The sequence below is a fragment of the Chiloscyllium plagiosum genome, unplaced genomic scaffold (assembly GCF_037043375.1).
Source record: "Chiloscyllium plagiosum isolate Xiang-an unplaced genomic scaffold, Cpla_swu_hap1 HiC_scaffold_3, whole genome shotgun sequence".
In the NCBI taxonomy this organism is placed as follows: Eukaryota; Metazoa; Chordata; class Chondrichthyes; order Orectolobiformes; family Hemiscylliidae; genus Chiloscyllium; species Chiloscyllium plagiosum.
Genome location: NW_028270141.1, coordinates 118,144,552 through 118,170,866, shown reverse-complemented (window position 1 = coordinate 118,170,866; position 26,315 = coordinate 118,144,552). Strand labels below are relative to the sequence as shown.

At 41.0% G+C, this 26,315-nt stretch overlaps 1 protein-coding gene across 3 annotated transcripts in view; it reads right to left on the bottom strand.

Annotated features, from left to right (window-relative positions):
* qrsl1 (glutaminyl-tRNA amidotransferase subunit QRSL1) overlaps positions 1-26,315 on the bottom strand; it is a 36,814-nt gene that overhangs the window by 9,728 nt on the left and 771 nt on the right. The window contains exons 2-9 of one of the 3 annotated variants that reach the window (XM_087982758.1): positions 20,741-20,825; positions 18,867-19,026; positions 17,546-17,644; positions 13,931-14,027; positions 12,262-12,432; positions 10,475-10,650; positions 6,689-6,801; positions 1,290-1,482 (exon numbers count right to left, since the gene is read on the bottom strand). In XM_087982758.1, coding sequence (XP_087838884.1) covers positions 1,290-1,482; positions 6,689-6,801; positions 10,475-10,650; positions 12,262-12,432; positions 13,931-14,027; positions 17,546-17,644; positions 18,867-18,906 — 889 coding nt within the window. In that variant the 5' untranslated portion in view covers positions 18,907-19,026; positions 20,741-20,825. The remainder of the gene's footprint in view (positions 1-1,289; positions 1,483-6,688; positions 6,802-10,474; positions 10,651-12,261; positions 12,433-13,930; positions 14,028-17,545; positions 17,645-18,866; positions 19,027-20,740; positions 20,826-26,315) is intronic. The other 2 variants (XM_087982746.1, XM_087982752.1) reach the window with 2 other exon arrangements.

The window sequence follows — 26,315 nt, the reverse complement described above, 5'->3', positions numbered from 1 at the left end:
GTCGGAGGCTGAGGGGTTTACCTTATAGAGGTTTATTAAACCATTAATGGCATGGATAGGATAAATAGACAAGGTCTTTTCATTTGGGTGGGGGGGGGGGGTGGCGGAGTCCAGAACTAGAAAGCACAAGTTTGGGGTGAGAGGGGAAAGACATAAAAGGGACCTAAGGGGCAACTTTTTCACGCAGAGGGTGGTGCATGTATGGAATGAGCTACCAGAGGAAGTGGTGGAGGTAAAATTACAGCATTTAAAAGGCATCTGGATAGGAAGGGTTTAGATGGATATGGACCATGTGTTGGAAAATGGGACTAGATTAGGTTAGGATATCTGGTCGGCATGGATGAGTTGGACCAAAGAGTATGTTTCCATGCTGTACATCTCTATTGACTCTATGATAGTGTTGTAGCCCTTCAATTTTGGAGCATCAGCCTTCCACAACAGAAACTGCAGTGTTATCAATCAATCAGGGCTGATTAAGCAGCGGTATTGTATTTCACAAGCAGTTGTTTGTACACAACATGTTATCTGACTCATCCTCTGATAAGGCAAAAGCACGTTAATCAAATTTGTTCATTACGGTTTTTATAATCAAAATGTGGGAGTGTACCCTCAAATTTAATCTGAACATTTCCATCTGAAAATTCAGCAAACCCAACTCAGCAAGTCAATGCTGAAGTGATAAAACCTGGGTGATTGACTGTAGTCAAAGTGAGGACTGCAGATTCTGGAGATCAGATTCTCCTGCTCCTCAGATGCTGCCTGGCCTGCTGTGCTTTTCCAGCACCACACTCTCCACTCTGATTGACCTTGGTGGGCGGAATGGATTAGATGTGTTGGGATGGGGATGAAAGTAGAGGAGCTGGAGATACCTCGAGAATTGGAGGGAGGGGGAGAATAACCATCTCATGGCCTATGCCTGTGGTCCTGTTATCAGTGGTTTGCTGAAGCATCAGTGAGGCATCCAGTGGAAAGCCTCGGTCACAAACCACAATACTTCCATGGATGGTGCTGGCCCTCCTAACTGGGCTTCGTTTAGTTCAGGCCATGATTTTGTCTCAAACCGTGCGGTTATCCTCATGTTTCTACTAAAAAAGTGGTTGGAGGTTCCAGAATTAGTAAGTTATTTTTCCAGCCATTTTAAACAGGTCTTATTGTCTCTGCGAAGATATCATGTATTTATCCATTAGATATTGATTCTTAATTCTCACATGTATGGTAACTACTGTCTACTGAGATCACATTCAGTAAACCTATACCATATCTTTATCCATACCATAGTTGCTCCGTACCATATTCTAGTCCATCAAAGCGTGCCATGTTTGATGCTACTTCTGTTGTGCACAGGACATGGTAGCAGACAATTGAGTATTGGGTATGAGGTAGGGAGACTTCAACAACTCTGGCACCTGCATCTTCAAATAGGTCTGCAGCCTTTATCCAGGTTTTCAGGACTTCACTGGACAATCCTGGGGCATGATATTCCTTTCAAAACAAGGAGGAGGTTGATTAATTGAAGGAGAAATTTAAAATCTGTCCCCTCTTTCAAATTAATCGGTACTAAACCACAGTTCTGAGACAGAATTTCAACCAGCAATTCAATTATAAAGAACCAAACAGGATCTGGGTGTTCTTGTACACGAGTCAATGAAGGTAAGCATGCAGGTACAGCAGGTAGTGAAGAAGGCTAATAGCATGCTGGCCTTCATAACAAGAGGGATTGAGTATAGAAGCAAAGAGGTTCTTCTGCAGCTGTACAGGGCCCTGGTGAGACCACACCTGGAGTACTGTGTGCAGTTCTGGTCTCCAAATTTGAGGAAAGACATTCTGGCTATTGAGGGAATGCAGCGTAGGTTCACGAGGTCAATTCCTGGAATGGCGGGACTACCTTACGCTGAAAGACTGGAGCGACTGGGCTTGTATACCCTTCAGTTTAGAAGACTGAGAGGGGATCTGATTGAGACATATAAGATTATTAAAGGATTGGACGCTCTGGAGGCAGGAAACATGTTTCCGCTGATGGGTGAGTGCCGAAACAGAGGACACAGCTTAAAAATACGGGGTAGACCATTTAGGACGAAGATGAGGAGAAACTTCTTCACCCAGAGAGTGGTGGCTGTGTGGAATGCTCTGCCCCAGAGGGCAGTGGAGGCCCAGTCTCTGGATTCATTTAAGAAAGAGTTGGATAGAGCTCTCAAGGATAGTGGAATCAAGGGTTATGGAGATAAGGCAGGAACAGGATACTGATTAAAGGATGATCAGCCATGATTATACTGAATGGTGGTGCAGGCTCGAAGGGCAGAAGGGCCGACTCCTGCACCTATTGTCTAAAATTTGTTCAATGCCGAGGTTCTGGATTGATGCACTAAAACAGGGATTGAAGGACTTTTGAAGGATACTGAGCTCATGTCCCGACTGTATAAACTATTTTAAATAGATGTTTTTGGGGAGGAAGGAGGTAGAAATATCTTTTCTGATCTCATTTATTATGCGAGAACAGACCTGGTGGCTGTTCTTCCAATTTCTTTCCTGATTTAGATGGGAGGGACTATCACAAGACCCTCCATTCAGCATCCCCCACAAGCAAACTCTTGCACAGAGGCCAGAAGTGAATTGAGAATCAAATAGAGTAGAAGCAAAGCCGACAAACTAACCTGGGCAGGAATGATTATTCTAAATCACAAGCCTGTTTGTGTTAAGAGTTTTGTAAATGAACTCCAATGCATCAGACTAGGCCTAATGGATATAGTTTAAAAGGGGCGAAATGAAATTTATTCTCTCTGCGGGTCATGAGTCTGCAAACCTCTCTTCTTTAGAGAGTGGTGGAGGCTGGATCATTGCATAGTTTTAAGGCAGAGAAAGAAAGATTCTGAACCAACGGGAGACAAGGACTGGCAAAGTAGGCAGTGATATGGTGTTGAGACAACAGCTTAGCTATAATCTTACTGAATGACAGACCAGACTCGAGGGGTCAAGTGGCCTGCTCCTATTCCAAATTTGCTCTTATTTGTATTGACACAGTGGTATCGACCTATCCAACACTGACAAACCATTGCAATATCCACAATAACAAGAGTACACAAACACAGCGTGGCTTCAATAAAACACTATACCACCTTTAAAGATCAAGTTACTCTTATTCATATATCAAATACTAAGTACTATTGTACTTTAGTAGCATGTGATGCTATTGTGCAGCACATGCAAATGATAGAAATTAAACAAATAAAAAGATCTGAGAAACGAAATGCACAACAATTGTCTATTTTTAAAATTGCATTGGTAAACATTACTTATTTCACAGTTACAGTGCTGATTTCAAAGTAACCAAGTGAACAGACTGCCATTCATTCCAAATATATTGAGGTGTAAACTGCAAGTGTACTGTACTCTCTTTTAAGCAAGTCCTATCCATTTACAAAATAAAAGCTCTACTGCTTTCTTATAGAGATTATAATAATAATAATAAAAATAATCTCAGTCATCCAGTTTTGTTCAAAATGAACATAAACATTACTTAATAAATTCAAAACCTGTTAATAAGAACTTGCAATTTTTTTGTGCCGTGAGAATTCACAAAATTAGTCACTGAGCTACATGAGGTGATTTTCAGTTCGATGGCCAAATCTTGGTCGAAGAGGTAAGTTCAACAGAATGAAGAAAATGAGTTGGAGAGTCAGAGATAAGGGAAAAGATGGCGGCCTGATGGTAATGTCACTGGACTAGTAAGCCAGAGGCCTAGGTTAACACTCTGGGTAATGTGGTTCAAATCCCAACACAGAATTTAAATTCAATTTACAAAGTTAATATCAGTAATGGTGACCATCAAAAACTAATAAAAATGTAAAAACTAATCTAGTTCATGAATGAAATCCTCATCCAATCTGTCCTGCATGCGACTCTAGACTGTCTGCAACGTGGTGACTAGTACCCTCCCTCTGAAGCGGACTTGCAAGCCACTCAGTTCAAGACTAAATAGGGGTGGACCACAAATGCTAGCCTGTCAGTGACACTCATATTCAATGAAAGGAGAAAAACAAACAAACATTTATGGTTTCAGCAGCTCAAGATGGTATCATAAATTAAATTACTATTAAATTCAGTAATTCTCAAAAGATGAGAATCAGATGAGGGCAAATGTAACAGAGGGTTGTAGGACTGGCGAGTTGCAGAGTTAAAGTCATATGGAAAACAAAGAGAAACTTTTAAAAATAAGATGTTGTTTGATTGGAAAACGAATGTAGGTTAGTAAGCACATGGGTGATGTGCAAAGTGGACTTACTACAAATAAGGACCCAGGAAGCAGAGTAATGGGTGACTTCCAGTTTACTGAGATTTGAATGTGGGAAGCCATCCAGAATTTGAATATTCAAGCTTGGGGATAACAAAGACACAAAATCATCAGTAGACGAACCGTGGCAGGGCATGCCTGGCGATGTTACAGAGGTGGATCGTGATGACACAGATATGTGGTCAGAAGCTCAGATTAGAGTCAAATATAACAGCAAGGTTGTGAGTTTAGCAAGGTTTTTGGTTTAGTCTCAAGGCAGTTGTCAGTGAGAAGAACGGAGCTACAGTAAAGAAAGCACACCAATGCCTCTACTTCATCAGAAGGCTAAGGAAATTTGGCATGTCCGATGGCTCTTACCAATTTTTATAGATTAACCATAGAAAGCATCCTACCTGGATGTATTGCAGCTTAATATGGCAACTGCTTTGCCCAAGATTGCAAGAAATTACAGAGTTTTAAGCACAACCCAGGCCATCACTCAAATCAACTTTTCACCCATTGACTCCCTCTATATTTCCTGCTGCCTCAGGAAAGCAGCCAATGCAATCAAAGACCCTTCCTACCTACGTTATACTCTCTTGCACACTTTGCTGCTGGATAGAAGATACAAAAGCTTGAAAACATGTATCAACAGATTCAAGAACAGTTTCTTCCCCGGTCTTATCAGACTTATGAATGGACCTCTCAAACATTAAAGTTGATTTTTCTTTGTACCTTCTCTGTAGCTGTAACACTCAATTCTGCATTCTGTTCAATTACTCTGATGTAGCTATGTCAGGTAAGCATGGAAAACAATACTTTTCACTGTATCGCCATACATTTGACAATAATAAAATAAAATCAAAGTCAGCAGCTAGGGAACAAATTTTAAAGCAGGGACCAAATGCAATGGTTTCAGCTGTTGGGAAGACAGGAGGCAAGTGACTCGCTGCAAGATTCCTAGCCTCAGACCTGCTCTTGTTGCCACTGTATTGACATGGCTGGTTCAGTTCAATGGTCAATGGTAGCCTCAAATCCCAAGAGTGGAGGAATTCAGCAACAGTAATGCCATTGAATGCCAAGAGGCAATAGCTGGATTCTCTCTTGTTTGAGCTGACTGAGTGACCTCTGGTAGGTTAAAGGTAGGTTTCAGCAGAGTTTAATTGCCATCATTGTCTCACTCTGAATACTGCTATTCTCACTGTTTTTCCTGGAACGTCGGAGGCTGAGGGGTGACGTTATAGAGGTTTACAAAATTATGAGCGGCATGGATAGGGAAAATGGGCAAAGTCTTTTCCCTGGGGTCGGGGAGTCCTGAACTAGAGGGCATAGGTTTAGGGTGAGAGGGGAAAGATATAAAAGAGACCTTCGGGGCAACTTTTCCCACACAGAGGGTGGTAAGTGTATGGAATGAGCTGTCAGAGGAAGTGGTGGAAAATGGTACAATTGCAACACTTAAGAGGCACTTGGATGGGTATATGAATAGGAAGGGTTTGGAGGGATATGGGCTGGGTGCTGGCAGGTGAACTAGATTGGGTTGGGATATCTGGTCGGCATGGACGGGTTGGACCGAAGGGTCTATTCCCATGCTGTACATCTCTATGACTCTAAGTGATTTGCAAAAAGTCCTCGCTAGCAAGATTTGTTTAAATTTCCTAAATCTGAGAGATCTAAATGAGAAGCACTTGGTTCAATGGAAATTGGGACCTAGTTGGGAGTGTTAATTAGACTGCTGACATTTCATTTTCAAGAACTGCGTGTAGCCTAAAATGATGGGAGTCTTCTGTGCACTGACTAGGGGGAGTTTAGTAAGAATGAAGGCCAACATCCATTGCTTTATGACACAAATTGGTAGTCTTACTCAATAAGAGAGAAAGGGGATCTTTATATTAGAAATAGAAAGTGCTAGAGAAATTCAGCTGGTCTGACAACATCTGTGGACAGAGAAAGAGTTAACATTTCGAGTCCAAAGATTCTTCTTCAGAGATTACTCAACTGCTTTTTCCAGAGTTGCTGCCCGACCCGCTGAGTTTCTCCAGCAGAAACAGAAATTGCTGGAGAGCCTCAGTGGGTCTGGCAGCATCTGTGTAGAGAAAGCTGAATCATCATTTCAAGTCCAGTGACCCTTCTCCAGAACCCATTTCTCCAAAGAGTCTCCAGCACTTTGTTTTTTAGATTTCCAGCTTCCCATTATATTGCTTCTAGTTAGGGGATTTTTATATTGTACTCAACATCTAGTGTTTCCAACACAAACGTGCCACAATTTATTGACCAAACAAAAGCTTTAAAAACTACCTCAGTGTTCTCCTTTGATCAGAATAAATTAGAATAACACAACACATGTTAGGAAACTGGATAACTGCTTTTCAAAATTAAATTGCTTTTGGAAGTTAGCTTACAAAACCTAGTTACAGGCCTTACCTTTGGGATCCCCACACTCAGATTTCTTACATCAATCTCATCAGGTAATTCAAAGGGTTCAAAGGGGTCCTGTATTGTGGTAGAGTCCTTTGGATCATGCCCCGCAAGTGTACCTGTTCAAGTATTACAGCAAAATTACTAAAACCATAGCCCAAAATTAAAAGTAACCAGGACATAGTGAATGGCTGAGCTGGCACAATGGACACTGAACATCATATCAGAAGATAGCATTCGAAAGGTTTCTCCTAGGTGCTATTTTCCAAAAGCTGTTTTTAAAAAATATATTGTCCAACTTCCTTGTTTTTGGCTATACTTCCTAATCTTCCACTTTCACTTCCATCTGATATACAATGCTTGCCCATTTGTGTTACTACTCTAATGATGTCTACTGGAGAAGTGAGAAGTTGATTTTATTTTCCATTTTTATGGAGGGAAGTTGACAGTTTTTGTTCAAACGGTGCGATGCTGATATTTGGAAGGCAAGCTTGAACCTAATGAGTAAACACGATCGGTGTATAAAATAGATATGAAAATGGAATTATCAAAAATTCAAATTCAAGAGAAAACAGACAGTGGTGGAATGGATGTGCATGTGGTAGAGAAAAATCCAACAGAGAAAAGTGTGAACTAATATATTTTGGCAACAGGACGATGAAGACCTGATTGAAACTAAATGGTATTATTATAAACCAGGTGTAGGGAGAGATCGAGAGACCTGGGGCTTTGTACTTTTATGAAGAGATGATGGGACAAGTTGTGAAAGCACTTAATAAAGCACATGAGGAGGCAGGCTTTCAAAACCAGGAAGTTTTACTGATAGTAAAAGAAACATGCTTGTCCAACAGGTAGCCAGAAAGGCACGGTGGCTCAAGTAGTTCGCCAAGCTGTTGTTCAAAATACACGTAAATATAACTCAAAGCATTTGCAAGGAGCTGTCCCTCTAATGTGAAGTTGTTCTGGCCAAAATAGATGGCGATATGTTCACTACTGAGTTGGTGGGTTCAGCAACAGTACGCTAAAGAAAAGCTGGGGCATGGGAACGGTTCAGATATACTGACATCAGAGTCCACAGAAGCTTCGCTCGGATGTATTCATCTAGGTGATCCCAGATATGGAGGGACTGTCATATGAGGAGAGGTTGTACTTTAGATGAACGTGAGGTGATCTTAATGAAACATATGAAATTCTGAGGGCACTCGACAAGTTAGATGTGGAAAGGTCTAAGTTGGAGGGCATAATCTCAGAAAAAGGGGGTTGCACATTTAAAACCGAGATGAAAAGGAATTTATTATTTCAGAGTGCCTGTCGAGGTTGGGTCATTAAATAGGTTCAAAGCCGAGATAGATTTTTAATCAATAAGGAAATCAGGAGTTATTGGGAAAAGGCAGGAAAGTGGATTTGACAATTTTCAGATAAGCCATAGTCTGATTGAATGGAGAACAAACTTGATGGGCTGAATGGCCTGCTCCATCTTACGGTTCTATGAATAGATAGAACCGTAAGATGGTTCGTAGCTATTCTATATTGTTCTGCAATGATATTCAACCCCAAATGAGAGTGAGTGAGGAGAGGCGAGAGAGGCGAGAGAGGCGAGAGAGGCGAGAGAGGCGAGAGAAAAAACCTGGGTGAATGGAAATCAGAGGCAAATGAGTAAAGGGATGGGCGAGTGAGTGGATAGGTAGGAGAGCCTGTGGTGGGACTGCATGAATGCCATGACCAGATGCTTCTGACCCCTATTTTGTGTGAATTCCTATTACAGATGAGGCAGTGTTAGAATTAATCCTAGAGAATGAAGTCAATTGAATTGTTGAAGTTTCAGTGTGCAAGCATTTTGGAGATAGTGACCATAACTCTAAGTTTCAAAGTCATGAAAGAGATAAGGGTAGTGCAGAGATTAAGTTCTGAGCTGGGCGAAGGCCAATTTCAATTTCATTAGATAGATCTGTAAAATATAGCCCGAGTGCAACTACTTGCCTACTTTGTCTACATTTGGAAAGTGGAAGTCTATTTAAAAGTAGCATAGTGAGAATTCAACCTTTTGCATTCATTCACTCCCATCAAGGAGGACAAAGGCGGCTACAAAATATCTTTGGCAGATAAGATGAAGGAAAACTCCCAAGGTTTTTTGTTAGTAACAGCAAGAGGATTACCAGGGAAAGGGTACCATTACACCCAAAAGGCCAACTGTGAGGAGCCAGTGAATTTGGGTCAGGTCTTAAATGAATTCTTCTCACCTGTAATCAGAGGAGTAAGAATCATAGAGTCCCGACAATGCAGATAGAGGCCATTTGGCTCAGAGTCTGCACTGACCCTCAGAAGCCCAACCACTCTCCGTAACCGCACATTTACTATGGGACAATTTAGTATGGCCAATCCGCCTAACCTGCACATCTTTGGACTGTGGGAGGAAACCAAACCACTCACAGGAAAACGCACGCAGACACGTGGAAAATGTGCAAGCACCACACCGACTGTGGTTGGAATTGAACCTGGGCCCTTGGCACCATGAGGCAGCAATGTTAACTACTGAGGTCGCCATATCACCCATACAATTATGTATGTAGTCCTAGAAATTCACTTATTGGGAGCGAAATAAAAGAGCGACTTTGAAAAAAAAATCTTTAAACACTGGAATATGCTGCCTGGAATGCGCTAATATGGTTATGTGGATAGATTAGACAAAGTGAGGTTACTTACAGTAAATATATTTGATGTATTTTAAAAGCACGAGTTTAGATGGAGTGAATGAAGAGTGAATAATGGAGTGAATAAATTGTCCCATAATGTCTAGGGATGTACAGGCTAGGGTGGGTTAGCCATGGTAAATGTGGGGTTATGGAAACTGGATGGGATGCTCTGAGGGTCAATGCAGACTTGGTGGGCCAAATGGCTGAAGGGATTGACAAAAGAATGAGAGGCATCATGAAGAATGTTTGTAAGCAACAAGTGACAAGGATTTTGACTCATTCAGGTGCTTAATGCAGACTCAATGGCAACTTTGAAAAGAATTATCTAATTAATTTAAGGAGAAAAGTTCTGACAAAGGGAAACAGAATAGGATTAACTGGATTGCTCAAACAGCTGGTGCAGTTTCAATGGGATCCTTTTACAATGCACTATTACAAGGTGCTAATCGGTCCTAACTGAGATGGTGATCAACAGCTGGTATTCATTGGTTAACTCACATCTTACACATGACAGAAAGCAACATGGAATCAGGTGAATGAGGGCCAGCTATCTGACTCATCATATTTATAAAAGGTATCGAAAATTTCACAAGTCAGCAGATGCTCAACATGCCTCCAAACTGAACAACAGAGGCCCTACAAGCAGCAAAGTGGTCTCTACGGTCATCTGCCGACTTTCACTTTGTCACAGGTGCTCCATTACTCGGAGGAAAGATCACTCAACCCGAAACATTAACTGTGATTTCTCTCCATAGATGCTGCCAGCCTTGCTGAGCTTTTCCAGCAATTTCTATTTTTGTCTCCATTATTCATGGTTGGAAGAGTTTTCTGATCTCTTTCAGTACTGGGGATATGGAGAGCAGATGGAAAAAAACGTGGAGGTGAAGGAGAGGATTGGCCATGATCATACTGAACAGAAGAACAGGCCTGATGGACTTAAGTATATTCCTGTTACTTTTTCTTACGTTCCTATAAATTTAGCAGAAGTGAATTAATCTTTTTCATACATCACTCACATGAGCTATTGACCCCCTGACACTTGGTTTTGAAGTGTGAAGTAAGCACAAATACAGAGATATTTTAATGAAGAGTAACCTACCTAGTACTGTGCTTATATCATCGACACACCTGGTCATAATACCAGGAACATCCATCGAGTTGACTAACGGTATGAGACCATGACGGGATAGCAAACCATAGGAACTCTTGAAGCCCACAATACCACAGTGGGCTGCAGGATTGCGTGTGGAACCACCCGTGTCTGAACCTAGAGAACTGAGAGAAATGTCGCACAATTAGTGTTGTGTGCCCATGCCCATAGTGTTAAGTACATTAGTCAGAGGGAATAGGACTGGGTGGGTTACTTTTCGGAGGGTCGGTATGGACTTGTTGGGCCAAAGGGCCTGTTTCAACACTGTAGGGAATCTAATCTAAAATCTAACTGTATGAGTGTCAAATTATCCCCTTCACTGGAAATTAAGGAATTCATCATAAAGAAGGGAATAAAACAACTAAATAGAGAATAAACAAAAGTTGAAGCATGATAAGACTGAAGATAAGTTCTGGGAAATGAGCAATATGGAAACAGATGGAGCGCTGAAGATTCATCTGAAATAAGATTCAATTTGTACCAAATGTCACAGGTTTCGAGCCAGAACCCTAGTAAAAATGCTTCTTAAGCATCCTGAGCTCAGGATAGTGATACTTGTTGATTTTCACAGGTATGGTTAAATAGGTTGTTAAGTCAGCATATCTGCTTCATCAGCAGTACACAAGAACAGTGCATATGCAAATGCAACACAGGTAGTCGTTCTCCAGGGCTTTGAACTACCTGCTTTGCAGGTCACCCAAGACTCTGAAGAATATATTTATTTTATGGACCAATTACATTAGAATGCACCTAAACATTCACCCTCAACAACACAGAAGAACAATGGCTGTAGAGGCATGGGAACACCATGTCTTCAACATGCCTTTCAAATCATTTGCCATCCTGACTTGGATATTTATTGCCATTCCCTTATTGCCATGAAACTCCCTATTACAGCATTGTGGGATGGCTTTTGTTATGCATTTGCAGCATCTGAAGGAAACAGGTCACCTCCACATTCTCATTGTAAGAGTGTCGTCCCATTTCCTTATTCCCATATCAGTCGAAGCAAACACTCAGAGACACAATATTGTTTTACCTCCTTCATCTTTATTCTGGGCCCTGGAGGGAGATAGAATGATCGCCGATGTGAACAGAGGCATAAGTTCTCGGTCTTCTCTCAAACAGCAGATTCCTAATATATTATATAGTCACTTACAGGGAGCAGCCTCCAAAGGCAACATCTATATTGATTGGGTGACTGTTACAATCAGCGAGCATTAACAGTAAACAGTAAGCCATCTGGAATTATACAATGGATGTTCTTAACCTTGTTAACTGGCTTCACATAATGAATGTTTTTTCACCTTATTAACCCACTACCTTTGCCTTTAGCACCTCACTGTTTACTGCAAGTTCTTATCTGATCCAAGTCATGCAAGCTGAGGCTTTGTCTCACACAAGCCAAAACTTAACTGTGTCCCTATCTGCTCATACCTTTTACACTTTCTCAAGAAGAGGAAAATAGTGGCGTTGTCACTATTCTTCACAAATTACTTTCTTTAAATTCTGGTAGTAATGCTGCTAACTAAAATGGAGTGTTTCAGCAAAGCTCCTGCACGTGAGAGCCAAGTGCCAATGGACAGTGCCTAAACTACGAACTGATCTTTCGAAGTTTGATTTTAGCTTTATTATATGTACCTCATTTTTTAAAAATCTTCAGTTTGAAATTATTAAATAGTTTTAAAAAATGTAAATCTGGGGACTGGGGAACAGAAATGTTTTGGAATACTCACGCAAAACATGTCCGTGAAGCCACTGCTACTGCACTACCTCCAGAACTACCGCCTGCAATAACCCAATTGGAATCTTCCAGTTTCTGGTCATGAGCAAATCGTTCTCTGTACTGTTCGGAATATCCCCAAGGATTTCTCACTGGTCCAAAAATGCCATCAATACTCCCGCTCCTAGGGAATTAATATTTGTTATGTTGTGACATTATGGGAACAGTTATTCATCAGGTTTTCACCTTTGAACTAAAGACTGACACCACTGAGGCCTCGTTATAGTTGAGAACCTGCCATCTCAAAACTGCAATTAAGAAACAGCTGAGAAAACAGGAGAAAAAACATGTGGTTACAACAATGCAATGTATTAAGTATGGCTAGTCAGACCATTGCCCATAGAACACCAAAGCAGATGATAGCAATCACAACAGCCAGCAAATATTAGGTGAGATTTGAACAGCAAAAAAAAAATAGCGGTTATGGGAAAATAAAAGAAAATGAGACTATAATAGATTGATCAACAGCAGAGATAGTGAACCTACAGAAATTTGTACCAACAATTCTGAAATTCTAAAACGTTACTGAGTAAGTCTGAAAAAGATGGAATATTTCAAGTACAGCTACTTTTAAATACAACACAGTGCAAATTAACATTACATAAATTGTCAAGAAAGAAAGAGTTAAGAAGAACTTAAAACGAGGAGCAGAAATGGACTGTCTGCCTCCTTGAATCTGCTTCAAGTTTCAGAACTGATCTTTCAATTCAACATCATTTTCCTACCCATTCTCCATAGCCTTGTGTTCCCAAAGTTTCACAGAACCATAGAATTTGTAGAGTACTGAAAAAGGCCAATTGGCCCAGGGTTTCCGTGCTGCTCCTCCGAATGAGCAGTGCATCTCTCTCGTCTTTGTCCCATAACCCTGCACATTCTTCCTTTTCAAATGACTGTCTGATAATCTTTTGAACCAGCCTCCATCATACTTTCAGGCTTTACATTCCAGATCCTAACCACTCAGAGCTTGAAGAAGTTATTCCTTAGATAATTTTTGCTTTATTTACTAATTACTTTAAATCAGTGCTCGCTCATTCTTGATTCATTCATGAGTGGCAACATTTGTTTCCTAGTTCCTGTCTGAATGACTGAATAAATTAACCAGATCTCTTCTCAGCCTCCATTTCTCCAAGGAAAATAGTCCCAGCTTCTCCAGTTAATTGTCATATCTCTAATTCCTCATTGTGAAACCATTTTCATTAACCTCTTCTGCACTCTCTCAGATACCTTCAAATCTTTTCTAAAGTGTGGCGCCCAGAACTAGATGCAATATTTTAGCTGAAGCTGAACTAGTGCCTTATATTAGTTTAACATAATCTCCTGGTTCTTGTACTCTTTGCCTCTATTGATAAAGCCCAGAATGCTGTCCAATTAACTGCTTTCTTAGTCTTTGCTACTGCCTTTAACGACTTGTACACATTTACATCTAAGTCCTCCTCCTCCAGCACCTTTTGAGTTCTCATCTCTATTTTAAAATTTCTCTCCATGAGCAGCAAAAATCTCTATCCCAGCCTCAAAAAACTCAACAATGGAGGATCCACAACCTGGGGTAGGGAAATTTCTCCACACCTCAGACCTAAAATAATGTATTGCCAACACATGGTTCGAACAAGTTATGTTCTTACCCCATTGCAAATTCGTCAAGATTGGTCTTTCCCATAAGAACAGCACCTTGATCCATTAACCTCTGGACAACTGTGGCATTAAAAGGAGGAATGTAGCCTGCAAGCAATAGAGCAAACTCATTATATACACCACAGGGTCCATGACAAAGTATAATTAGAGAGTGGAAACTACTGAGTTAAGTTATTTTCAGATTAAAATAATTTGTCAACATAGTTAATTTACTTCTTGCCTCGCCAGCGTGAGCACTGCCCTGAACTTTGCATTTGATCAATACTTGAGTGAAATCTGCACCTAGCATTTAAACCCACCCCGTATTGAAAATTTAAACCAATGTGTGGAAACAAAATAAAGGGTAGATACTTCAGTGAGTAGAATTATTTCAGTGGAGGGACTAGAAGAGAGGATGGTTTGATCGGGTAACTTTGATTAATAAACGTAAAACAAGCTGAAGATCACAATATTATTAAATCAGTCATATTTGACAGACAAGCTTGTCTTGAGGAATAGCTTTTCTTATAAAATATGTTTGAAATATATTTGTAAACAAGTTGGAATTTTGGTAGATTATTTGCAAATATAAGGGTATAATCAATCAGTCTTGTTTGTGCCAGGAACTGGCTTGTAAAAACTTTAATTTCTGAATTTTTCCATGTCGTTATCTCTACAAAAATGGCATATATTCTGGCTTCACGAGTGAAATAATGATGGCAAATTTCATATTTCAAATTATGATTGAAATTTGAAAAGAATGACTAGATTCTGCAAATATAGAATGCATTGGTTACAGGGAGAGACTGGCAGCTAACAAGAGCAATTTAGCTGATCCCACTAGAATACTAAGAGATGGGATGGGTGCCATTGAGGATCAAAAAGAGGACCATGTGTGGAGATAGAGGGCACACCAGAGGTGCTGAATAAATCCTTTACACCTGTCTTTACCCAGGATAAAACACTGAAGTCAGTGACAAAGGACATTGCTGAGATACCGAATATCTTCCAGATTTAAGGTGAATGACTAAAGGACCATTGGTATCAGAAGGAAAAATTATGTAGTCAGTGGTTACAATCTGTAATACAGGAAGATCATTACGGATTAGCCAATTGGCTTCCTTCTACAAGTAACTATTTGATGAATCAGTTTTACAGAATACTGGACACATTTTTAGTAAGTTCAAGAGTTCCCAAATCATTAGCTCTCTGCATGTGAAAATTATGAGACAATTTTATTGAATAAAGTACATTATAGAAAAGGTTAATAGATTCACTTAAAAAAAAAGTGCTATTCACTGATTTCAAAAAGAATAAAAGTATAGCTTTTTCTCCAGTGGATAATTGCATAGTACAGTGAGTCATAATGTGTGGAGAGGCTTCAACGTTGATTGTCAGATTGTTTTTAATGAGTGAGCTGACCTCAGCAGGTGCATTTTAATTGATCTTTGCTTCTGAGCTGGGGATAAAGGAGGGCTCATGAAGGCAGGGGTGACCCAAGATAGAACATGGAATCACTATACTGTGAGGTCAATCAAAAGTGTTTTCTAGATCGGTGTGGACAAGGAAGGGACTAAATTCACTGTAGTACATCCTTTGCAATGTTTCTTTTAGTTGGCTAACTCTCAATTTGCAGCTCACAGTTGAACAAAGGCAGCTTATAAAGAAGGCTCCCAGCAATGGCAGAATTGCATCTCAGCCTGTGAAGGGATGGGCAGAGGTCAAAGAAAGGAAAATACACATGTTCCTTTGGACAGGTTGCTCATTTCCTTTATTTTCCTGAATATTTTCAACCCACCTTTACAGGTCTGTACAGATCACATTCCAACTATCACCAACAAGCTGGGATTTTGTCAATGCAAGTTTGGAATTTGCTAGGGGGACATGGGCAGAAGCAAGAATTGACCTTCAAATCAGTATCACAGGGCAAACTGATAGACCCCAGGGCTAAACCCATGACCATGTACTTTACCATTTGTTGGAGTTCCAAAAGTTGCATTCCTTGAATGCAAAATTGAGTAAATTAAAGAAATGCACTTGTTAATAATCCCATGAAGAGATATGCGCCAACAGTCAGAAGTTCAAAAACTGCTATAACCTCCTCATCTTACTAAACAAACGTCAATACCAGCATCATTTCTACTTACTGTCAGCTCAACATCAAACATTACCATTTCTATTTATGAGCAGCACATATAGAAACAATCACAAATCATCTTAAGAGGGATCTGTAAACAATTTAAAAAATGGAAAGGAGAAGCAAGTTAGGAGGGTGGATGTGAGTTCTATAGAGCAAGGGTAAAGCAGTTAAAAAAGACATCAAAAGACAGTTTCTGGAAATGATGTGATGACTACATTGTGTCTCGAGTGGCATGTGACTGTGGGGGGGGGGGAATGGCTGGGGGTCATCTTGCAGCCGCTACTGACTGTAATGTGAAGCTCTTGTGCTGTATAAAGGAACGACTGATCCTTTTATTCAAAGAGATCTTTGACACGATTCGGCAAGCCCTGCAAAGAGTGTTAAGGGTTCCTCCAGAAAACTTGTACTTGCTTAATAAAGTTTTGCCTGTTCACAGAAGTTGGTGTGTTGCAGTTGCATCAAATGTGTAAGAATCTCAAGAACAAAGAACCTAACAGCATCATATTTCATTCCTTTTGCTATCAATGCTCAATAGTAGCAGGGTGTACTATCCACAAGATGTTACCAAATATCCTTAGAGAATACTTTCCATACCCATGACCAGTTCCATCTAGAAGGAGAAGGGCTGGAGACACATGGGAACGTCATTGAAATAACTCCACAGAGACTAGCACACTGTCATCAAGTCACCCTTTATTTACCTGTGGAGCATCCTTGACACTGATCCACCTCTGAGTGAACAGAACCTCTGACACTCCTGTCCTTAACTGTCAGTCAATGCTCCCTGATTGGACCAGATTAACAGCCCCAATCAGGGAACTCATTCTGAGAGGTCAACCTGGCAGACATCTTCACAATCACTATAGCTTTAGCTATCACCTGCAAGTTCCCATCCAAGCTGCTTATTAACCTGATTTGAAAATATATCAATGTTCTTTATCTCTTGCTGGATCAAAATCCTGGAATCTTGTCCCCAAGGACAGTGTGGGTCAACCAACAGCACATGGACTGCAGCAGCTCAAGAAGACAGCTCACCACCACCTTCTCAAGGACAACTAGGCTCAGGCAATAATTGCTGACCCAGGCCATGTTCCATAAACGAATTTTTAAAAATTCAAGACCTTTTAACATAACTCATTCCCAAATCTATACTTACAAAAAATTCTGAAACCTTACAAAAAGAGCTGAGGAATTGCATGTGAGAGTGGAAATTTTAGGCTGCAGAATTCAAAATGAAATGCAATTTACAGAGAGTAGACAGCAATCAGAGGAGTATTTGAGAAATTAAACCTCGACGGGATAAGGCATTCAGTAATTCTCAAGGCACAGGTCTTGAATGAAACATTTTCATTCGCCCACTATGTTTGGAAGAGATTGAAAACAATGCAGGAATATTACAATTGGATAACTGATGCTTTATATTTCATTACCTATTTATTTGCTTCAAAATTCAAACTATTTTTATAAAGAATAAAAAAGCCTTTACCTTTTAACATGTTTGATGCACATGTTGTCTCAATACCAGCAGTGCTGAAGTTATCCTTAACAGCTATTGGAACCCCATCTAAGGGACCAAAGCATTTGCCTGGGTGAATATAAATCAAAAATGCTTATATAGTGAAATATATAATTTATTATTTATATATTTTATAATAAATGACACAATAAACCGAATTGACGTAATAGTTATAAGTAGCTGATATGTACTTCGTTGCAGTTCTTTACAGATTAGCAAAGATTGGAAGCACACTGGCATTCTTCCAGACTGACTTCAGAATTATGTATAGTTACCAAAACAAATCCATTTTAATTGCATTTTTCCTTCGGATGGTAAACAGGACAGTCTAACTTATATACCAGTTTTATATTAACATTCCCAAATTAGATTTTCTCAATCTGGTTCAAGTAATTTGATATGAATACTAAAATGAGGATTTAACCAGTGCTGCAGATGTTAAAGTCCCAAAATAAAAACAGGAGTGTTGGAAAAACCCTGCCAGCAACCACAGAGACAGATGCTGAGCCAGTGTTTGAAGTTCCACACGATTCTTCTTCAGAACTTTAAAAACTGACAGCCTAGCTTTGTTCATAGTCCTCCTTCCTCTAAGACAGAAGGTTCGAAGATTATGGCCTCAACTCCGACAGTGTCAGAAATCAATATGAAAGTGTGAGACAGCTGCATTGTTAGGAGTTTCTGCCTTTCCAAATAGGCATTAAATTTAGGCCTTTCCCTCCTGGTCTGAAGGACATAAAAGATCCTTGGTTTTATTTGAAGAGGAGCTGACAATGCTTTACTCTGGTCACGATTTTTTCTCTTAGTTAATACTCTAAAATTAGATAATCTGATCCAGAAATGTCTCCATTGTCCAGCAAAGCAGGGATTATGATTCAAAAATAATTAATTAGAATAGCTTAGTGATAAAAGTTGCACTATATATGAAATTTTTGTTCACTTTTTCTGCACTTCATTTGTACTGGAGCCTATGAATGAAAAAGTAACATTGCCTCAATGGGTAATTAAAACCTTCGTATCAAGTAAACTGACTGGGGGGAGAAAAAAAAAAGGATAGGGAGTTGCTATGATCAGAAAAACAAATACATAGTTTTCACCTAGACAGCTGTACTAACGGAGAGCAAATAAAAATGCAATGTTACATCCATCCAAAATATGAACAAGTTTGAAGCCAAGTTTCTAACAGAATTTTAACAAGCACGTAAGTACACTCAGAAAGGTAAAGTGTAGTGGAGCTCAATGTTTTAAAAATTCTGTAAATCCCATTGGTCATAATGATAAAGCTGTACGTCACCTCTTTGCAACCTTTGCTCTGCTGCTGTAGCCTGTTGCATGGCAAGCTCCTCAGTGACGGTAATGTAGGCATTCAGGAAGGCTGTCTTCCTGATTAAAGACAGACATCTTTGGCACAGCTCAGTTGGACTGATTCGACCTTCTTGAAAAGCCCGAGTAATCTACAATTGTAATATAGATGGAAGGCTAATATAGGTCACATATAGATAGGATAAGAAAAGGTTACCTACCACATCAATAAATTTATATCTAATTGGCTGGCATTGTAGGCAATTCTCAATGAGCCCTAATCTTTAATCCCAGTACTTCATACAATCTATCATCATTAAATCCTAGATTTGAGTTTACTACATCCTCCTGAGGTACCTGGAAACAATGAACAGAAGGATGCACTCTTGCAGAAACTCCATAGCTAATCACAGCCTTGATGGCACAAATTCCCCCAAACTTCTGATCCCTTAATAAATTTAACGGCCTGGTCAACTCTGGCAAACTAAAGTAGAAGCAGTACAATTGACAATTCACAATCCCTACTCAAACCCTGACCTCAAATTCCTGCTTTCTCTCTCTCTCATTAAAAATCTCCTCATCCCCAGATATATTACTATTTCTGACAACTTTATAAGCCTTTTCTTTCATACAACTTCCTTCATCAGCCACGGTTGACTGACATTTTTGAGCTTCTACACCCTGAAGGAATGCATAATTGCTGTAAAAGAAGTAATAGTTTTTTTTTAAAAAAAAGACTTTCCATTTGCCAGTGTACAGTATTGTTTTAGTGTATTTTCCCAATCCACTTCAACCAGTTCTTGCCTTATGGCTTTATAATTTCCCTTATTTAAAGTGAAGAGTCTTGTCTCTGATTTAACTGAAAATGTAACACATTGTAATCGCTCATCCCGAAAGTTTTTTTAAAAACAAGATTAAAAACAATAAAGTCCTTTCTCATCACATACCATTAGTATTAAAATAGCCTGTAGTCAGCTGCTTAAGCTGCTCTAGTGAACCATCCCTAAACCCCTGTTAGAAATTTATTCTCCGTAGCTCAAGTGCTCACTTGGTTTACCCAGTTGGCCGGTTTTGAGATTTGGAGCACAGGTTGAGATTCTGGATGAAAGTTTGCTCATTGAGCTGGAAAGTTCATTTTCAGACATTTCGTCACCATACTAGGTAACATCAGTGAGCCTCCGGTGAAGCACTGGTATTATGGCCCATTTTCGATTTATGTGTTTAGGTTTCCTTGGGTTGATGGTGTCATTTCCTGTGGTGATGCCAGTTCCTGTGGACACCACTTCAACTGGGACAACATATCCATCCTGGGACAAGCCAAATAAAGACACGCACAAGAATTCCTAGAAGCATGGTATTCCAACCGGAACTCGATCAACAAACACATCGACTTGGACCCCAATTAACACCCTCTGAGAAAAAGAACAGGAAATAGCATCACCACAGGAACTGGTATCACTGCAGGAAATGACATCACCAACCCAAGGAAAACTAAACAAATAAAAAACGGGCCATACCATCAGTGCTTTACCAGAGGCTCACTGATGATGTTACCTAGTATGGTGACAAAACGTCTGAAAATGAACCATCCAGCTCAGCGAGCAAACTTACATTAGGTTTACCCAGTCTACAAATAGATTGCAATCACCTATGTTAACTGTGTTGCCCACATTATAAGCTTCTCATCTTCTGGTGCCCCACACATACTACTATTTGCTGTCTTCTAAATAATCCAACCAACATTTGTTGCTCTCACTGTTTCTTCATTTTAGCTAAACAGGTTCAATACATTGTTCTTCTAATCTGAGATCCCTCTCTTACAAATACACGGATCCCACCCTATATCATCAGAACAATTGCACTTACTGTTCCTTTTTTTGCCCATCCTTTGTAAATGTTGAATATTCTTGGTTATTCAATTCCCAGTCCAGGTCACCATGCAGCCATGTTACTGTAATGACAATTATGCCATGTCCCTTTATGTCGGTTTGCACCTGTCCCTTCCACTCCACCAAGGACATGCAGGTCATGGGCCTCCTCCATCTTCAAACCCTAACTGCCTGACACCTAGAGGAAGAACACCTCATCTTCTGCCTTGGGACACTGCAACCACACGGGATTAATGTGGATTTCACCAGTTTCCTCATTTCCCCGCCCCTCACCTTACCCCAGTCCTAATTTCGAACTGGGCACCACCCTCTTGACGTGTCCATCATCTTTCCCATCTATCCGCTCCATCCTCCTCACCTACCTATCACTTCCACCCCCTCCTTCATCTACCTATCACATTCTTAGCTACCTTCCACCCAGCCCCACCCCTCTCGTATTTATGTCTCAGTCCTTTGGCCCACAAGCCTCATTCCTGATGAAGGGCTTATGTCCGAAACGTCAATTCTCCTGCTCCTCGGATACTGCCTCATCTGCTGTGCTTTTCTAGCACCACACTCTAGACCCTTTAGATTATCTGTCTTGTTGTGCATGCTCTGTATATTCAGGTAAAGTGTCCTTAACTTTGTAGTTTTGACAACATTCCACATTTGAGGCATACTTGATACTCAGCTTTGTTTCTAGCGGTTTTGCTACTTTCTGTTACCATATTTAGTTGTTGCCAAATGACATACCATCCCATTCCCAGATAAGCTGTATTAAATCCATCCCAACAGCACCAGCAAATCTCCCAGCAAGGATATCACTACCAGTCTCATTAAGCTGTAATAAGTTCTACCAACCTCCGAACTGGCCCCAATGTCTCAGAAATCTGTTGCCCTCCCTCGACACCAGTTTTTCAGCCATGTGTTCAATCAATCAATCCTCCTGTTCTAATGCTTACTAGCATGTGGCATTGGGAGTAATCCTGACATTACTGCTCTTAAGGTTATGCTTTACAAATTCCTTTCTAAGTACCTAAAATCTGCTTTCAGGACCTCTTCCCTTTTCCCATCTACATTGTTGGTACCAATTTGGACCATGACTTCTTGTTAATCCCTCTTCCTCAAAGTTATCCTGCAGCCGCTCTTGACATCCTTCCCAGAAATTTCTTTGATTCATTCTGTATCTTATATTTCCCAATGGTTTCTAACTGGGACTTTAAACATACTAGTATATTCCCTCTCATGATTTTGTTGTGTGTACGGCCTATTCTTTTAAGCGTGAGTGCTTTCAATTGGTCTGTACAGTTGTGCACATATGTAAAGGGATGCACTTGCTTGGACTGCAGGCTATCTTCTTGGGTTACAGTCTGGTTGAGAGAGAACATTGCTGGTAATCCTTCCTAAATCACCATTTGCAGTTCAGCCATCCCTGGCGATGGACTGATTAATATCTGGACGTAGAAAATGTGGTAGGTGGTAGGTCAGAAAAGAACTAAATCTTACATCTGCAAGGCAACTTCTGACAATACGAAAAGATAGCAGTATGTGGTGCTTCACAGAAGGAAGGGTGACCAAAAACTGAGCTAAGAGCTTTAAAGGTGGAGAAAGTAGAGGAATTTTCAGAAATTAGGACTTAGGGCAGCTGATGATAAACCCAATAATGGGGTGAAAGGATGTAGATGCAAAGGGGTCAGAATCTAAACAATAACTCCTTCCTTTCCTATGTTAGGGGTGGGATATTTTGACAAATATTTCAAAACATGAAATAATATGTCACACTTCTCTTGGAAAAAAAGTTGTTCATTCCATCAGATGTATGAGTTAAAACTGCATTTCTTTTGACTAAACATGTCAGAATATTGTAAAATTTTGCTAAATATGTTGAGCAAAGTATAGATGTTGATGTCACTGGTTAATTTTAATAATATGGGCAATTTGACCAGTGGCAGTTAATGTGATTCAGATATTTCCACACTAGTGTCAACAGCTAAGTTCACATCACCCGGCCAGGCAACATTGAGGTGATGATTAGCTGTGCTGCTGCAGTGAACAATATGACATAATTGAGATGGAAGCTCATTTGAAATTGGTAAAAATGAGTTTGGCAATTCTTTTGAAAGAACTGAAAACCTAAAGCTTGCAGAATTCAAAAGATTCTGAATTAAAGTTTTACACTGAATTTGATAATTCTTTGTAAATATTTTACAATCCATTTTAAATGACATAGACAAAGAGATATGGTGTAATCTATCTTCATTTTGCTGGTGATACAGGACTGGGTGGCAAGGTAAGCTTGGCTTTAAAATGTCTGGAATCTGTGACCATTTTGGATAAAGTCTCCCGTTAGAGGTTGTTCAGCAAAAGTAAAGAACATGGGCTAGAAGATAATGTACTGGCATGGGGATTACGAATTGGCCAATAAACAGAAAACAAGTAAGTGAGTCGATCTTAGTTCAGAGGAAAGGTCACTGGACCCGAAATGTTAACTCTGCTTTCTCTCCACAGATACTACCAGACCTGTTGTTTTTCCAGCAATTTCTGGTTAGGTTTCTGATTTTCAGCATCCACAGTTCTGTGGCATTTTGTTTCTCTCTATTCCCTGCCTGTCCATTTATTGGTTTAAATGCCTCAAAACGTTGCATTCATATCTGCTTCTACCACCTACCCCAGTAGCACATTCCAGTCACCTACCACCTTCTGTGTAAAAATCTTGCCTCACACATTTCCTTTACACTTTCTCCCTTTCACCTTAAACCTATGCCCCTAGTATTTGACATTTCCACCTGTGGAAAAAGACTCTAACTATTCACCCTAGCCATGCCTCTTGTTATTTTATATTCTGCTGTCAGGTTACCCCCTCAGCCTCTGACATTCTAGCGAAAACAATCCAAGTTTGTCCAACCTCTTCTTATTAGTAATGGTGCACTGAGAACAACCTAGCTCTCAATGCCAGCAAAACCAAGGAACTCATTATTGACTTTCAGCAGGATGTTACTCATGCCCCCCTACTCATTAACAGCACAGAGGTGGAACAAGTGGAGAGTGTCAAGCTCCTGGGAGTGGGCATCCACAATAAGCTTTCTTGGACGCTTCTTCCTCAGGCAGCTGAGGAAATTTGGCATGACGGCGAATACCCTTGGCAACTTTTATAGGTGCGCCATCGAGAGCATTCTGTCTGGATGTATCACTGCCTGGTATGGCAACTTACCATTCAAGATCGGAGACGGTTACAGAGAGTGGTGAGCTTGGCCCGGACAATCACAAAGGCCAACCTCCCATCTATAGAATCCATCTACCAGCCCCGCTGTCAAGGAAAGGCTGCCAGCATTCTCAAAGATCCATCCCATCCTGGCAATGTTTTTCTACAATTTCTACCACCGGGGAGAAGATTCAGAAGCCTGAACGTATGCACCAGCTGGTTTTGTAATAGTTTCTACCCTACTATTATTAGAATACTGAATGAACTCTCAAACTCTTAACATTCGCCTGTACCTGTGTTTTTGTTTTTGCCGCTGGTTACCTATTATTTACTTATCTATGCTACATAACTCTGTGATCTGCCTGTATTGCTCGCAAGCCAAAGCTTTTCACTGTGCCTCGGTACACGTGAAAATAAATTCAATTCAATTCAATTTAAGTAACATCCACATAAATCTCTTTTGCATCCTGTCCAAAGCCTCCACATCCTTCCTATAGAACTGCTCACAATACTCCAAATGTGGCCTAACTATAGTCTTACTTTAACTCAATTCAGAATGAGAGGTGTGCAGGTATCTCAGATTGTGGGTGAGAGGAGATTAGAACTACAAGCAGGAGTCAGTCATTCGGCCCATCTGGACTGCTTTGCCATTCAATTAAATTGTGGCTGACCTGTTTGAGGCTTTAAATCCTTTTTCCTACCTGTAACTTTCCCACACAACCACGTTAGCCATGCAACCCCTCTGGGTCAAAGAAAATCCTAAAAACTAACTTGACTTTCAATAAATTCCATAATGTAGCTTGTTACACTCTCTGTGAAGATTATTTTCTTGATTCTGTACTGTCATGAACAATGGTCCAATCCCAAACTCACCATCAAACCAGTAGATAAAGGGGGTGCACTGGTAGTTTGGCACACTGACCTCTACAACGCTGAAGCCAGACGCCAACTCCTACCGCCCCCTCAACCATGACCCCACCCCCCATCACCAAACCATCATCTCCCAGACCATAGGAGAACCTCATCACCTCAGGAGATCTCCCACCCACAGCTTCCAACCTCATAGTCCGGGATCCCCGCACTGCCCGGTTCTACCTCCATCCCAAGATCCACAAGCTTGACCACCCTGGCCGATCCATTGTCTCAGCCTGCTCCTGCCCCACCGAACTTATTTCCACCTACCTTGACACTGTCCTGTTCCCCCCTGTCCACCCCATCCCAGTCCAGGAACTCCCCACATACTTTCGGGACACCACCCACGCCCTCCACCTCCTCCAAGACTTCCGTTTCCCCGGCCCTCAACGCCTCATCTTCACCATGGACATCCAATCCCTCTACAACTCCATCCGCCATGACCAGGGCCTCCAAGCCTTCCGTTTCTTCCTCTCCCGACGTCCCCAACAGTACCCTTCCACCGACACTCTCACTCATTTGGCTGAACTTGTCCTCACCCTTAACAACTTTTCCTTCGAATCCTCCCACTTCCTCCAGACCAAAGTGGTAGCCATGGGCACCCGTATGGGTCTCTTTGTTGGCTACGTAGAACAGTCCATCTTCCACTCCCCACCTCTTCCTCTGCTACATTGATGACTGCATTAGCTCCACCTTGTGCTCCCGCAAGGTTGTGCTCCCGCACGGAGGTTGAGCCCTCCCTCCCTTCCTGGACCTTGCCATCTCCATTAATGACGACTGACTGGACACTGACATTTTTTTACAAACCCACCAACTCCCACAGCTACCTAGATTATACCTCTTCCAACCCTACCTCTTGCAAAATGCCATCCTGTATTCCCAATTCCTCCGCCTTCACCATATCTGCTCCCAGGAGGACCAGTTCCACCACAGAACACACCAGATGGCCTCCTTCTTTAGAGACCACTATTTCCCTTCCCATGTGGTTAAAGATGCCCTCCAACGCATCTCATCCACATTCTGCCCCTCCACCCTCAAACCCCACCCCTCCAACCGTAACAAGGACAGAACCCCCCGGTGCATAACTTCTACCCTACCAACCTTTGCATAAACCACATCATCCGAAGACATTTCCGCCACCTCCAAACGGACCCCACCACCAGGGATATATTTCCCCATTTTCGCAAAAACTGTTCCCTCCGTGACTACTTGGTCAGGTCCACGCCCCCCCTGCAACCCACCCTCCCTTCCTGACACCCCCCCCGCCACTGCAGAAATTGCAAAACCTGCGTCCACACTTCCTCCCTCACCTCCATCGAAGGCCCCAAAGAGCCTTCCACATCCAAAGTTTCACCTGCACATCCATCAATATCATTTATTGTGTCCATTGCTGCCGATGCGGACTCCTCTACATTAGGGAGACTGGATGCCTCTTAGCAGAGCACTTTAGGGAACATCT